The sequence below is a fragment of the Anopheles merus genome, chromosome 3L (assembly GCF_017562075.2).
Source record: "Anopheles merus strain MAF chromosome 3L, AmerM5.1, whole genome shotgun sequence".
In the NCBI taxonomy this organism is placed as follows: domain Eukaryota; kingdom Metazoa; phylum Arthropoda; class Insecta; order Diptera; family Culicidae; genus Anopheles; species Anopheles merus.
In genome coordinates, this window is record NC_054085.1 from 30,143,533 (window position 1) to 30,159,250 (window position 15,718).

The 15,718-nt window shown below is 46.5% G+C and overlaps 1 protein-coding gene across 4 annotated transcripts; it reads left to right on the top strand.

Annotated features, from left to right (window-relative positions):
- Positions 1-928: 928 nt before the first annotated feature.
- LOC121598820 (LIM domain kinase 1) lies at positions 929-15,394 on the top strand. Of its 4 annotated transcripts, XM_041926115.1 has the most exons (9): positions 929-1,365; positions 3,678-3,777; positions 5,806-5,920; positions 6,033-6,163; positions 6,255-6,509; positions 6,666-6,758; positions 6,922-7,328; positions 8,017-9,007; positions 9,078-15,394. In XM_041926115.1, exons 1-9 carry the CDS (start codon positions 1,344-1,346, stop codon positions 11,542-11,544), a joined length of 4,581 nt encoding a protein of 1,526 aa, XP_041782049.1. In that variant the 5' UTR covers positions 929-1,343; the 3' UTR covers positions 11,545-15,394. The 4 variants fall into 4 exon arrangements, with proteins under 4 accessions (XP_041782049.1, XP_041782050.1, XP_041782052.1 ...); XM_041926116.1 differs by lacking the exon at positions 6,666-6,758; XM_041926118.1 differs by lacking the exons at positions 929-1,365; positions 3,678-3,777 and adding an exon at positions 5,601-5,693.
- Positions 15,395-15,718: the final 324 nt, after the last annotated feature.

The window sequence follows — 15,718 nt, forward strand, 5'->3', positions numbered from 1 at the left end:
GATTTTTTTCGGTAGTTTTCTGTAGGTTTTAAACCATGAAACTTAGTTAAAAAGAAGTGTTGAGCGCGGGGATAGCGGGGGGGGGGGGATTTCTAATCAGCAAAACTAACCCGGCGCTCTAGCACCAATCGAACACGACATCGAACATGAAAAATGTATGGGATTTGACATGTTTGTCTTGTTTGTTTGTTTGTGTCTGACAGTGCACCTCCATATGATTATATGGGTTTGTTCGAGTCGGATGTCGTGTTCGATTGGTGCCAGAGCGCAGCCTAAAGTTCCATCTTACGAGAAAATGCATCCCAAGTGCCACAAATCCACTAAACGACCAGTAAACGAGTTCTAAACGACTCAAGTTCTCTCCCTAAACGGAATATTGAAAGACTTCGTTTAGCAGACCGTGAACGACTGATGCATTCTAAAAATAAGCTCGAATGAACTTATTCGATCAATATAATAAAATAATGTTTCCATTTTCGGTTGGAAAAATTAAAAATTCGGTTGTTTTAGGGTGCTTTTCTGTGAATCGATAGGCGTTTAAAAAATCGTGTAAGAATACAGCTAAATCGGTATTTCTGGTCACTCTGGTGGGAGACCCGAACAGAAAAAAGGAAGTTGAAAGGGGGAACAGAAAAAAAAACATTTTAAAAATGCTGCAATGTTTTGTTATGAATTATATTCAGTGTAAAAAAAACATAAGATTTTATAGTTTTCAGAAAATTACGCAAAAAACACCTTTCACAACATTTACCGGACAATTCAAACGAAGGTCCTTTTTTCATGCCGCTCAAATTCCTTTTCGGCAGCAAAGTTTGACGCTCCTGCCAACCAAGATTACCGCAGGCAAGAGCTGTCCCATCCAATTCAATGTCAAAACAGAATGCCAAACAGTGGTGGGAGAGAGAGAGAGGAAAAAAAAACAGGAAACAGTGCGAGAAACCGAAATGAAATGAAAACTTGTGCCAGTGCGTTTCGTGTGTGTGCAGCAGCAGTTTATAATGTGCCCAATTGCCGCAGCAAGATAGGACAGTGCGAAATAGGAAAATGCATCCGCAAAGGGGCTGTTTTTGTTGCGTGTTGCGCGTTGGATTAAACTGTAGAAGCCGAAACTAAGTGGAAACAAAACAAGAAATCCTTCAAGCTTGTGCTCCGCGTGTGCGTGCGTGTGTGTGTGTGTGTGTGTTAAGCATTCCTCCTATCGAAAGGGGGAGGTGGTTGGTTGGTTGGTTGAGTGGGGTGACAAAGGCAAAGGAGAAGCAGCAGCAGCAGCAGCACCCGCGATCAGTAGTAGCAGCACGCCGAGAAGCAGCGACAGCGATCTGCGAAGGAAAAAAAATGCAACGATGGGCGAAAACGGGGCAAAAGGTGCGTGTTTTCGGTGGTTGCCGTGTGCCCGGCGGTAATTGCCAGCTGGTTCGATGGTTTAAGGGTGCAACTATGCTGCTGGACCGCGTTTATGCTGCGCTATTCCACGGCAAACGCACACCTGAAGCCAAGCAGTACGGTGTGTGTGGGTGGGTGGGGACAGTGCGTGGGTGTGTGAATGGTGTTGTTTTTTCTTTCTTGCTGCTTCCTGTTTACCTCTGCAGCATTGGCAGTGAGCAATCCAAGGGGAAAAAAGGAGTAAAAGTGAAGAGCAGATAAAAAGTGCTTAAATTATTTTGCCCAAAACCAAATGATGGACCCGAAAGCAAAAACAAACAACTGTACGCCTGTTTTCCCTTTCATTCACACGCACACGCTTGTTTGGTGTAGCAGTGCGTACAGGAAGAGAATGGGGAAAAGAGAACAACAAAACGATAAAAAAATACGTTGCGTATGACATAAGCCATTGTGTGAGTGTGTGTGCGTGCGTGCGTACGAATGAGAAGAATAAAGGCCGGGCTATTCACTATTTTTATATTCACTAGCGCATCTGGCGGCGACCAGCGCAAGCTAGATGTGGGTATAATTTAAGTGCCAAAATTATTCATGCTTGGTGTCTCATCAAGTTTCGACCAGGCTACCTGTTTGCCGTAGGAAATGTTTATAAACGTCCATAAATTGCAACAAAGTAGGTCGTTAATTGTTGTTGTTGGACAAATCGTCATTCATACAAAGCGCTGGGCAACATTTTTCCCCATTTTCCATTCTCTATCCATCATTGGGTAAAATTATAGCCTCCTCGACCCAAAACGTTTTTTGACAGATAAATTATGCCAGCATTTAGCTTCCACCCGTCACCGCTAGATGGCGTACGCGTTCACAAAAATTATACTACGGAGTACGATCAATGTAGCCCGGCCTTAAGAGCATGTGTACGATTGTGTGCGTGTGTGTGTTTGTTTTCCAAAAGGTCGTCGGTTGCGTTTGTCGTCGCCTCCTATGTTTACGATATGATGCGGTCTTCTAGCACACGGACCAGCGGCGACCATGACTCATGCCGAGACGCTGGCCTCCTTCGATATATGGCATACTGTCGCCAATGCTTATTTATCGCCTAATTGTGTGTCTGTCTGTGCCTGTGTATGTGTGTGTGTGTGCGGGCTTCATTCTGCATGATCCGTGGAATGCTTCGAACGAAATTAAACGAAAAAAAAAAATGCAACAAAACAAACCACTCGACCCAGCTCGGCGACATCGCGGTGACTTATCCGAGCGGAAACCGTTCCTCGCTCACGTACCGAAAACCACCACGTAACGTATTATGATGGATAAGACGTGGGGGCAAGCGGATACGGTCGCTTACCTACTGTCCAGCTTGCGAGAATTGATGCATGTGTCACAAGGGCGATAAATGATGCGAAACTCCATGTTCCCCCCTCCGACGACCTTACACACTGATAAGAGTTTGTGAAAACATAAAATATGCCGCTAAAAGACAGCGCGACGAGCCCCGGAGAGAAGCTATGCAAAAACAAACATAAACGTCCGATGCGCTTGTTTTCCCACAAACTCCTGCTGCACACACACACACACACACCTGACCTTGACATTTCATTCATTTCAAAGGGTGGGGGGAAAACAGTGGAAGGGGCAAGAGGCTCGCATTCTTTCTTTTGTGCCTGCTGCCTTAAGATCGATAATGTTGCATTTAGAAAATAGAATTGAAGCAATGCGCAATAGAGAAAGAAAAGCAAAGAAAAACACGCCAAAACGAAGAACAATTGCCGCTACCCAACACAGTGGAAAACAGAGGGGGGAAACCCCCGCCACGGTTTCCCGAAATAAAAGCAGCACAGATAGTGAAAGCAATTGAACGCATGCCAAATGTCCGAATAAAAACAACGCGCCAACATGTGCATGCCACAAGAGGGAACGAGAGAGAGTGAGAGGGAAGTGCTTTTGAACGACGGAGGCTAGAGCGAGACGGGTTGTAGCTTAATGAACTAATTTGCTCTAAGTAGGCACGCTCGCGGCCCCTCCGTCCGTATCTATGCTAGAGCGTAGCAACGTTTGAATGGTGGACGAGTGATGGGGAAGAGAGAGATGGGGGGAGTTGAGAAGGTTAATCAAGCAATCATCGACGTCGAAGGGCACCCCGGCATCGCTGCCCGGTTTCGCTGTTGGCAATTTGCAAACCGGTCAACTAACAACATCCGATTACACTCGTCGTGGCACCAACTCCACCCAACGAACGAAATGATAAAAATTTTGGTAAAAGTCTTAACATAAAAAAAAATCTTTCTTTTTTGTAGGGAAATCAGGCACAGCTGCATGTGCTAGCTGCTACAACGCGATAGAACCGGAACAGCATGTGGCCGCCGTCGGTCAGCTGTGGCACGCGGAATGCTTTAGGTAGGTTATTCGCACACCGTCGCTGTACACCTGCTTCCCCTTTTTCCACAGTTTACAGCGATTAGAGGGGGAAGGAGAGCGAGCGGCTTTTAGTTTGTGCTGTGTATGGGAAGTCGGAGCAATATGGTCACCATAAGAGATTTATAGCTTTTTGGATTACATATGTTACATATAATTAAATTACAATTAATGGCAAGATTCAATTTTACAAGACAACTAGTGATCTGTAGTTCTCTTTTAGGACTGTCTTACGAAGTGTTTCTAGGGGTTCTCATGGATGTGGGACACTTTATTGACTCTTTCCTTCAAGAAATGATCTTTATGTGAAGGAAATTGGACTCTATAGCACAAGAACAATTACCAATTCAATAGGCCAATAGTCAACAATTACCGATTCAATTATCGATTCAATTTAAAATCAAATCCAATAGGAATTTTCAATGAGTCTAACCAAAAAGTGTACAAAAGAGTATAATTCCCCCCCATATAATGTTCTCTTCCTGCGAGAAAAAGTCACGAAAGTGCCCCACAAAGAATGGAACTCCTGAAAAACCCTGTAAATTAGTTCCATTAGTTCCAATTAGATCTGTCCATTTTCTACTGAACAACCCTGATATGAATCGAAATGCGAAAATCAAATTACAGAAAAACAACTAAAAACTTTTTTTATATAAAATTACTATAAAAAGGCTCCAAAATATAGTAGTTTATATGAAATTTAAGAATTACAATACATTTTGATGGCTAGCAAAACAATATGCAAACATTAAGTGAATTTTAAACCGCAATGATATAAAATTACATGGATTAAAAGCAATGCGTAATCAATCTTAGCCTGGAGCTTTTTTTTTAAACCAGCGATGAAATGCGTCGAGTGTGTGTTCTGTTGATTACTCTACTGATTACTCATAATTGATATTTGGTACTGGTTTTGTTTACCCTTTGAATTCATTCAATTCGGATGACCAGTAACATTTCACTAGTTGCTCGTAGCATGTTACAGGGAAATAGTTAATTCATAGCTGTTGAGACGTTATGAATATATTTTCTTCTTTTTCTAAGACGTAATGAATATAATGTACAATAAATATGAGACACTCAAGCGTTTCTTTCAGGAACGTTATTTTATTGTAGCTAAAAATTCAGTCGCTTGGTTCGGGAACGACCATATACTTGTAACTCGTTATTTTTTATGTTAAAAAAAAATCAATTCACAAATCAATGTCTAATTTATACGCAAAATGTTCAAAGAACAAATCAAAGTCAAAGTATGTGATTTATGATTTAAATGCATATTCTATTATTTTCTTCTATTTGGCGTTATACTTGGTCATTCCATTCTCTACATGCTTTCCAATCTTCTTAGTGAGTACAAATCAACCGAATAGTCAATAAACGGATTGATGGTCCATGTAAGGCTCTTTATTATAATTTTTATTATTTTGATTATTTAGATGTAAGAATATCGTCTGAAAACGTTACCTGAAGTAGTGATGTTTTTTCATCTTACGCGGAGGACACTATCATGTATTGCCGTAAAATGATCCTTAACAATCGTTTATTTGAAACAAAGAAACAACCACATCGATACAATGCTTTCAATGGCCTTTAATATTCGCCATGTCCATTTCGCTCCGTCTTCCCTCCAACGCAAATATTAGTATTGTTACCTTGCGAGGGCTAGCGCTATGCTTGTGTTGGTTCCGCCCCCCAAGCGTTGCATAGGAAGTAGTGAAGGCGCAAAAATAAAGGGAAACCGCGTGTGTTGTTCCCGTTTGTTACCACGTGCGCGCAGTCAAAACCTGTAATCTAGTAGTCCTTGCGCGCCTCCCTGCTCATGCGGATGGATGGACGGTTGTTGGTGGGTGAAAAGTCTCGCCATGCGCACCCCAAGACGCAGTTGAGGATGCGGGGAGGTGGGAACAGTGGGTGGTTTTAATTCGTTTATAGTATGCTAATTAAATTAATCATTTGTATTTGTTTCTAAACGCTGTATGTGTGTGTTTGTGCTTTCGTTTCCCTTTACAGATGTTCGGTTTGCGATGCACGACTGTCGAGCTGGTACTTTGAGAAGGATGGACTGCTGTTCTGCAGGGATGACCATTGGTCCAAGTTCGGTGACTGCTGTCAGCAGTGCTCGCAGGTAATGGCAAGGGTTGCGAGCGATCGTCGCTTGGGTGGGGGGAAGGTGATTGCGGCTAAATCGGTGTCAAATAACCCCCTATGCCCCTTTGGTTATCTTTTCCTTTGCACAGTTTATCTCCGGACCGGCGATGTTTGCCGGCGATCACAAGTTCCATCCGGAATGCTTTCGGTGTGAATCGTGCAAAGTGTTCATCGGCGACAGGGAATCGTACGCACTGCTGGAACGCTCCAAGCTGTACTGGTATGTGCTGACAGTGCCTAAAAACGCAATCGCACCACCAAAGGATCGAATCATCAGTAATCGAATACGCGTGCGTTATCTGTTTTTTCAGCGGAGGGTGCTACAAGCAGCAGCAGCAGCAGCAGCAGCACCAGCAGCAACACCAGACCGCATCGGAAGCTGCCGGTCGGAACGGTGCAATAGTGTCGCCGACGAAGCAGGAACGGCACAGAATTCCACATTCCATCCGGCTGGTCGAGATACCGTGGAGTGGCAATCGATCGGATCGTATCCGTCTGGCAACGGATGATAAACCGTCCGGCGTGAAGGGTGTTGCCAACGGATGCAAAAGCGTTCGCATATCGGAGTAAGTGTCTATTTTGCGGTGACGTGTGACGTGTGTTTTGTGCTCTCGCTCGTCAACCTTTTACTAACCTTTACTGAATAACCATTCTGTGTTACGCTGCCTTACCTTACGGATCATTTTTGCGGATCACGCCACACCAAAAACCACTCGCAATAGTTTGTTCTGCGCGGCGTACGGACAGATGGGAAAGTACATCTTTTCGTGCATTAACACTGCGCTGGACTCGTGCTGTGGTTTGCTTCACTTTAGGTAAATGTTGCTTCCCATCATTACCCCGAGTTAGAGTGGCTTAAGCCGGACGGAAGTGTGCGGAATTGTGGTTCATGCTTTTCTAACACAATACCCTTAATCACCCCAAAGTGCACGTGCATTGATCAATTATTTGCTAACATTTGTCTTGCTCTCCGCACAGAGTAACGCTCAACTCAGATCTGATGGCCCTGCGGGTCGGCGACAAGGTGCTGGAAGTGAACGGTACACCCGTGCGCGATGTACCGCTGGAAAGTTTGCAAAATCTCATCGAAGCTTCGGCTGGGAAAGCTCTGCAGCTTACGGTCGAGCACGATCCGGATTTAGTGGCGCTGGCGACGTCCGGCGGGCTGCCCGGTTGCAAGGGCATACTGTCCGCTTCGTATGCCGGCACCGAAACGAACTGTACCGATGTGCTGAATAACAATCAGAACGATGGTGAGGAGGAGTGCACGCGGAGCCTTTCGCCGAGCAAGCTGGAGCGAATTTTCCGCAAGAAGGATGAAGGCTACATGAGCGGCTCGTCCCGGAAGCTGCAAAAGCGTCTCAAGGATGTCAATTGCAATACGGGTAATGGAAGGGTGTGATGATTCAATGAATTTGAATCTCGATTTGAAAGATTCATGAATCTCCCAGGATTCATGAATATCCAAGGATTCATGAATCTCAAATATTCAGGAATCTTCCAGGATTCGTGAATCTCCCTGGATTCGTGAATCTCTCAGGATTCATGAATCTCCCAAGATTCATGAGTCTCGAAGATTCATGAATCTCCCAGGATTCATGCATCTCGAAGATTCATGAATCTCAAGTATTCATGAATCTCCAAGGATTCATGAATATCCCAGGATTCATGAATCTCGAAGATTCATGTATCTACAAAGATTTATGAATCTCAAAGATTTATGAATCTCAAAAGATTTATAGATCTCGAACGATTCACGAATGTCTCATCATGAATGGAGATATATAAATGCTAATAAATTTATGAATCCTTGGAGATTCATAAATCCTTGAAGATTCATGAATCCTTGAAGATTCATGAATCCTTGAAGATCCATGAATCCTTGAAGATTTATGAATCCTTGGCGATACATGAAACTTCAAGGATTCGTGAAGATCCAAGGCGATTCGAATCACTCATCGCTGAAGATCCATATGATTAAATCTCAACAAAAGATTCATGAAACCCTGCACTAGTGTTGGTCGTACTCCTTCAAAGTGTGAGATATTAATTTTACTTCCCCCCCACTCACAGCTACCAACAGTTTGAAGGAGAAGGAACGCAGCTCAAGCATGTCGCGCCTGCTGGACGAACATCGTACGATGGCCACTGGTGGGGAGTTTTACGATCTTTCCCGCACGAAGTCGTTCCGGGTGGAGCCGAAGGCGGCCCGCATATTCCGTGCCTCGGACCTGGTGCAGGGTGAGCTGCTCGGGAAAGGTTTCTTCGGCCAGGTGTTCAAAGTGACGCATCGCGTAACGCAAGAGGTGATGGTGCTGAAGGAACTGTACCGCGTCGACGAGGAGGCGCAGAAAAACTTCCTCAAAGAGGTTGCCGTGCTGCGGTCGCTGTCACACCACAACGTGCTCCGCTTTATCGGTGTGCTGTACAAGGACAAAAAGCTTCACCTGGTGACGGAGTTCATCCCGGGCGGATCGCTGAAGGAGCTGATACACGATTCCGGGCTGCCGCTGAGCTGGGCGCAGCGGATCTCTTTTGCGCGCGATATTTCCAGCGGCATGAGCTACCTGCACTCGATGAACATCATCCATCGGGATTTGAACTCGCTCAACTGTTTGGTGCGCGAGAACGGTACGGTGATAGTGGCGGACTTTGGGCTTGCGCGCATCATTAAGCAGCCGCTGATCAGTACGACGGCGTACGAAAAGTGTACCGCCACACCGCCGCAGCCAGCAGCTGCAGCAGCAGCAAGCAGCGGCAATAATGGGACGATCGGGCGCCGGGGCAGACCCCGCCGGCAGCGGTACACGGTGGTCGGCAATCCGTACTGGATGGCGCCGGAAATGATGCGCGGCAACAAGTACGACGAAAAGGTGGACATCTTCTCGTTCGGCATCATGCTGTGCGAGATCATTGGCCGGGTGCAGGCCGATCCGGACTATCTGCCCCGCCTGCCCGACTTCGGCCTGAACGAGAAGGTGTTTCGGGAGAAGTTTTGCGGCCAGTGTCCGGAACCGTTCTACAAGATTGCCTTCCTGTGCTGTGACCTGAATCCTGACAAACGGTAAGAGTGTTTGAGGCTGTTTTTTTGAGGTAAAATGAATTAAATGGCGATCTTTTCTCTCGCAATACAGACCTCCATTCCACGTGCTGCAGGGTTGGCTGGAAACGATGGCCACCGTCGTGGCCCTGCAGCGTCCCATTCCGATACGCATCATCAACGAAATCGACAACTTTAAGGGGCTGCGAAGCACGGAATCGAGCCTGTGCACGACACCGGACGGGTTGACGACTCCGCCACCGTTGTCCGGGTACGGGCTGAAACCGTCGCTAAGCCGCAAGCGCATTTGCGAAGGGCAGGAAGACACCGGCAGCACCCTGGAGCGGCAGCACAAGCTAAACGACACGGCATCGGTACAACCGACCAGCTTCGACCTGGTGGACGGTGTTGGGTGCGATGTGCCGGTAGATAGTGAGCTGCTCACGCCTACCAACAGCAGCACACCTCGGCCGGTGGAGGAGCGGATCGAACCGGCCGCCCAAGCAGGGCCCGGATTCGTCGTGGTAGATTTTAACGATATACCAAAGTCCCCCCATCTGGGGAAAGATTTTTCCGCCAACGGGGATCGCATACGGGACAGCCTGCGGGCAAAGCGGCGCCAACGGATGATGCTCAGCCGGGAGAATCAGCGCAAATCGCTCGATTCCAGTCTGCTGGTCGCTGCGGCCCGGCTTGGTGCAACGGACCGGCTGATGGGTGATGCCGTGGTCAATGCCGCCGACGATGGAAGTGCCTCGGAACCGATCAGCTTAATTATGACTAGTGAAATGATCGCAAACGACACCGCTGCTGGTGCGGCTGCCGATGTGCGTGCGTCGGAGTGTGTGCGTCCGTCGACGGATCAGGTGCTCGCTTCGGTGAAAGATAGCCTGGAGCGTGCCAAACAGCAGGGTGAGGTGCCGCGTGCTGTTGCACGGTTTGCAATCGGCGGTGAAAGCTCCCAGCAGGACGGACCGCAGAAGACGAAGCGCTACGGCGAGAAGGGTTTCGTAATACACGTACAAAATGGGCATCTGACGCTGAACAATGTGCGCGATCTGGAGAACTGTTCCGATTTCGATTCGAGCTGCGATACGAGCCTGAACTATCTCGAGGTAAACGGAAACCGGGTGGAGCAGCAGGAAGCAACGGACTCAACGGTGCCGAAGGCGACTCCAAAGAAAGACACTAATCTAGTCGTCGAAATGATGTCCGTCGAGCGGGCGAAAGATATTTACTCGTCTGGGGAGCGTCGAAAGTGTGTCGAGAAGGAAAACATTGCCCAAGGGCCGGACGCGGCGCTGGTGAACGCGTTGCCCGACGAATCGAAATCGATCGGCCCGGCAGCGAAAGCAACCTCTCCGCTGGCCGCGATTCCCATTCCGGAAAGGAACAGTGAGGCGGCGGCGTCGGCGGTGGTTGCTGGAAAGGATGCTAAAAAGGAGGAAAAAACCCTTTCCTCCAGTGCTCAAAAAGCCGTCCAATACACGCGGAAGCTGTTCCGGGTGGGCGAAACTGCCCAGTCGCCGGTCGCAAGTCCAACCAGCGCGAAACGCTCCCATGATCTGCCGGGTGCGCATCGTGCCGGAGTGTCGCCGGGAACGAAAGCATCCGGCAAGGGGCAACACCACGTCCGGACGACCTCGTCGGAGCGGTCGGTGTTTTCGACCAAGCAGAAAATATCGCCCACCTCCGATCCGGAACCACAGACCGGATTCGGTGGCCAGACGTTCCCGTTGGCCGATCGCTCCAAGCCAACAGCAACCACTGCGGTAGTGGTGCACAACAATAACCACAGTATGGTGCATTCGTACAAATCTAAACCAAATGAAGCGCTGGAGAAGGGCAATAATGGGGCGGTGCGGCAATCGGCAGGCAAGCGCACCATCACCGCTAGTGGTGCTGGAAAAGGAGCGTCCAGTGGAGCGAACCGACCGCCGTTAATTGGCGATAGTGCGGTGTGTGTTGATGCGATGGTACCGTCCGCTGGCAAGCCGCCGATCAGCTGCGGTGGTGGCGTTAGTGCTGCAACGCTGGCACGCTTGGCGACCAAGGGAGGCCGCACGTACCGACCGGCGGAGCGTATGACGGTGTACTACAACGAGATGCGCTCGAACTCCTCTGGCAAGGAAAAGTATACCTCAACCCTTTCACCAACGGTTGGCAGCAGTGGTAGCAATTCACGCACCGGGTCTCCTTCTCCGCCAGCCCCCGGTACAGGCGGTCGCTCTTTGCAGGCGAGCACCAGCAACAGTAGCCGCAGCACTGGCATCCTTTCGCCCGGCAGCATCCGTCGGCTTAACGCTCGATTGCTGGAGGCGCGCAAAGCAAATGCGGCTTTGTCGCAGGACCGATCGACTGGCAGAGGGAAAGCGAACGGGTCGCCATTGCTTTCCATGCCCTCGGGCACGGCAAAACCGGTGCCGGGGATGGCACGGAAGGTACTGCTGACACCGACCGGTGGTGCAGCTGCCCCGCTGCTTGGTAGTGTTGCGGGCGGCTATGCCAGAGAGCGCAAGGTGCTGCCACCGGTCGCACCGCTTGTTAAGGTGCCGAAGTAACCACGTCGATCGATTATTGGCTGGCGGCTGGTGGTTGCTCACAATTTGCAAATAGTACCTTTTTTTAGGGAGAGAAAGTTTATTGTCGTTTAAAGACACACTTATATAGTACACCATTACAGAAACTAACTGCTCAGCTAACGATCTTAGGGAAAAACAGCCAGGCTCGAATGTGCTCTCGTTATGTAAAGATAAGACTAGAAGATGTTTGGCAATATTGAGCACCAAGGCCATATTGCGCTAAGCCATTTTTGGTGCTCGCTCGCCGCTAAGCCACATGGTGCGTGGTGTGCAACACACTTTACCGTACCTCTCCGTAAAACTTCGAGTTCTCGAAGGTCCCACACACACACAAACCTTCTTACTTAAGTGCACCCGTTTCAAACGTTTCCACCCAACACTCGTTAATTCAAACTCGTCTCGCACACGGATACTATTATTACCTTAAAACACTCAAAGAAAACACTCCTCCAAAGTCTCACTCTTCTTGCTCAAACTCGGCACGGCATCATAGGTGCAAATAATCTCTCTGTACTGTGTTGAGCGGTAAGCGAAGAATGCTCCTGTTTTCGCTTCACCTGACTGGCCTCACCTAGATTAGTGTGTGGCACCTTTTGGTTCTTTTGTTTATTCGTAAGAATTCAAACGTGACTGTGACGTATGGCAACAAAACAAAACAAAAAAAGACGACGGTAACTGTGCAAGTAGCTGCGTTTCGGTGTGTATAGTTGGTTAGGTTTAGCTTTTGAATATTCCACGAAAAATGCCATTTGTGTTTTTCCTTGCATACACAAACATTCAAATTGCGCTCTCTCTTCCCTGGGTTTAATGCTAGTTTTAAAAGATTAAGCTCGAATTTTACACTTATTATTTTTAGAGATTTCTTTGGCAGATCATCTCTTCTTCTTGTCCACGATCTCGCTCTCTTTCTCTCTAAATCAATCATTTTACATCGTTTGATTTTGTCTTTGATGATCATTTTACGCGCTAGATTGTTTAGTTTTGTGTCGCTCTACGGCAAACCATACAAGAAATTCCCCCCCCCCCCCTTCTCCCCCCTCTCCCCCGTCGTCAAATAGACAAGCTGAAGTTACTAACCGGACTGTGATATTGTGGAGAATGTAATAATTGTAAGCGCGGTGGTGCTAGAGAGCGAGCGCACACCAATCTCCCTCCCCGTTTTATTTCCGTTTAGCTTACGTATACACATTAAGATGGTTCCACGGCGACGGTGGCCACCATTTAAGCCATGGAAACCGAAAAAAAAATGCCGATAGAGAAAACAGATACTGCAAAAAAAAAAGACATGTGTGCAAGAGTCGGTAGCGATGGAGTGGAAGTAGGTAGTGTAAGGTTAGGTTAGTAAGGTAATGTGGTCCCGTAGGGAGAGCGTAACGTATATGCGCTAGTAAGGGAAGAAAAATGTGTAGCCGCGTATTTCGCGCCACGTACAACAATTATTACCTTAAGTTTTTATTAACCATTTTAGTTTGAACCACACATTTTTAACAAGTCAGGTATAGAGGTAGCTGTTAGAGAGGAGCGAGGGGTTGAAAAGTAGTGCAAAGGAAAACAATACGACAACTGTAAGCCTACATTTCCGTAAGCAGGAACTGCAACGACGCAATTGACGCGGACGGGAAGAGAAATATTAGAGTTTAGTGTAAATCGTGCAACCATTATAAAAGAGTAATGTAGATAGGGACACAAACAAGTAAACAAACAAACGAGCAATGCAAATGTATGTATTGGGGTATGTATTTGGGCAGTGAATGTATGTAAGGGGAGTAGTAGGTTAGGATCTAAGTTGGCGTGTATAGTTGCGCATCGATACCATGGAGATGCTTGGCGCCATTGTGTAAAAGCTGTGGCGAGTGGTTGCGTATAAGGAAAAATGTGATTCGATTTTTTTTTTTGGTGGGGTAATATCGCATCGAAACATTTAGTTGAAATTTGTAGTATTGTACGTCAAACGACGGCGTGAATGAGTGATTTCGATTAATATTGATTAGATGAGTGTGAGACATTTTATTGAATTTTATTATCATTCCTCAACGAGTTAACGCTTATTTTGCGTAAAACGATGAAAAAAAGACGTTTCTATTCAAACCTTTTCGTAATTGAGCAGGAAGTGGGTTATTTTAAATTATTAATTACACTTGTCATAATACTACACACTTAACGACAAATATGACAAAAAAAAACACTTTTTTACTTATACGCAACCTCTACTCACAGCTTAAGGGAAAGCAAAGCAAAGCGCAAGCGAATTAGAACAATGTCATGTTTTGCGTTTTTTAAAATTATAAATGCGCAAAAATTAAATCTACAACAAAGACGAAAACATTACAGATGAAATCTTCTTGGCTGGGAATAGATGCAAAAAAACACCGTGCAAATAAAAAAAGAGAACCATCTACATGAGTTAGTGCAATACAATACTGCACCATGCGCGCAAAAGCCCCTGCAACAATGCAATGCATTCATGCAAAAGAAAAAGCGTAAAAAATGACTAAAATTTATGAAAATGTTGGCCACAACAGTAAATGCAGGCAGTTTTCCCTTGTCGTCGTTTTTTCCTGCCCTTTTTCTCTTCATTCAATATCCTTACAATTGATCCTCTACTGTTTGTGACATGTAATTGGAAGGCCACCGAGCTTCAACCAACCCACCCGCCCACCCACCCAGCAGGATGTTGTAAAATGTATAAATTTATTGTTCCCAATTTTTTTGCCCACGAATTTCCCGTGCAAACAACACGAAAAACATGCACGTGACGGAAGGAAAAATAAAGGGAAAAATGTAATGTTCGCTCGCTCTCTGTTTTTAAAATGGAGCTGGGATAAAACATTTTATTCCGATTTTTACTAGCTATCGGAATATGGGGGTTTGTGCGTCCTTTTATTATCACGCGATATTTTGGGGAATGCTTGTGTGTGTGTTTTCGCTCCCCCCCCCACCATCTTCACCGAATTCGCTGATTGTTTCTGTGTACATTTTTATCCGTACATCCGTGCGGTGAGAGGAGCGTGTCGGGGGCATAAAAATGTATTGTGTTGTGCCCCCCACCCCCCCATTTGTGCCATTGTTTTGATGTGAAATTGGTGAGCGTTAAAATGCGTGCACCCATGCACCCAAAAGTGCATCCGTTTTTCTTCGCAACCGGCTGGAAAATGCTTATCCGTTACATCGATCGGGTTCGATCGTGGATGGGGAAAAGGGAGGAAAATAGTAAACCGTGCGCATTATTGATGTGTTATCGAAAGTAAAATATTCCTTTATTTTGTTTTTTTTTTTTTTTGTTGTTGGGAAAAGCTCCATCCCCGGGGCGAATGAATGGTTCCATTGTAAAGTGCAAAAGTGTACAGGAAATGTAGTGTGTACGGTTATTGTTCGGTTTACAAAGCAGTGAATTGTGCAAGGAAATTAATAGTGCAATGGGAGGAAAATAACTGAACGTAAAAAGGGCGAAAAAATAACTACGTTCAATATATTAAAATGATTTGAAGATGAAAAATTAAAGCAAAAATGCACGAATTTTTCGCTATCCCCAAGCCAAGAAAACGCCATTTGTACCACAAAACGAGGGACGCACGGTAGTAAGGTTCTCTTTTTTATGTTCACCATCACTAATTTATTAACAACACAACAGCAACATTCTTACCAGCGCTAGTACCGTTTGCGTTTTTCCCTTTCCGTTCCCTGCAAAAGAGGGAAAGCGTTACAATGCGTTACAAAAAGAAGCGTTACGGTTACGTACACACCTGCGCCACGGCTCGTTCTTCGTATTGATTGGATTGGTGTGTTAATACTTTTCTAATCGTAAATAAAGTTAAACATGGTACAGAAAGCAACCCAAACATGTTCTCTTTGCACATGATGACAACGCTTTTGCTGCCAGCTGAACAAAACGGGCTTCCGGGGGCGGCCGGATCAGGTGCTGCGGACAGATGCTCTCCGGGCAGATGAATATGCAGATGCCTTGGTGAAAAGGACTACTAAATCACGGTCTCGAAACGAGAAAAGCTCATCGGAAACAATCCCGGGCAGACGACAAGCAAGCGTTCGTTGGCTTGTTATGGGCCCTGGCCCTACACCAGCACACACGCACCAGAAGAGAGAGCGAGAGAGAGAGGGGGCGAGAGAAAGCGTATGCAAATATTATTCATTAGTG

Bases quoted from the DNA above. Each gene is read 5' to 3' on its own strand.
- LOC121598820 (XM_041926115.1), top strand. From the start codon at position 1,344: ATGGGCGAAAACGGGGCAAAAG. The intron at 1,366-3,677 runs GTGCGTGTTTTC...TCTTTTTTGTAG, and splicing joins GGGCGAAAACGGGGCAAAAG to GGAAATCAGGCACAGCTGCA. The intron at 7,329-8,016 runs GTAATGGAAGGG...CCCCACTCACAG, and splicing joins GGATGTCAATTGCAATACGG to CTACCAACAGTTTGAAGGAG.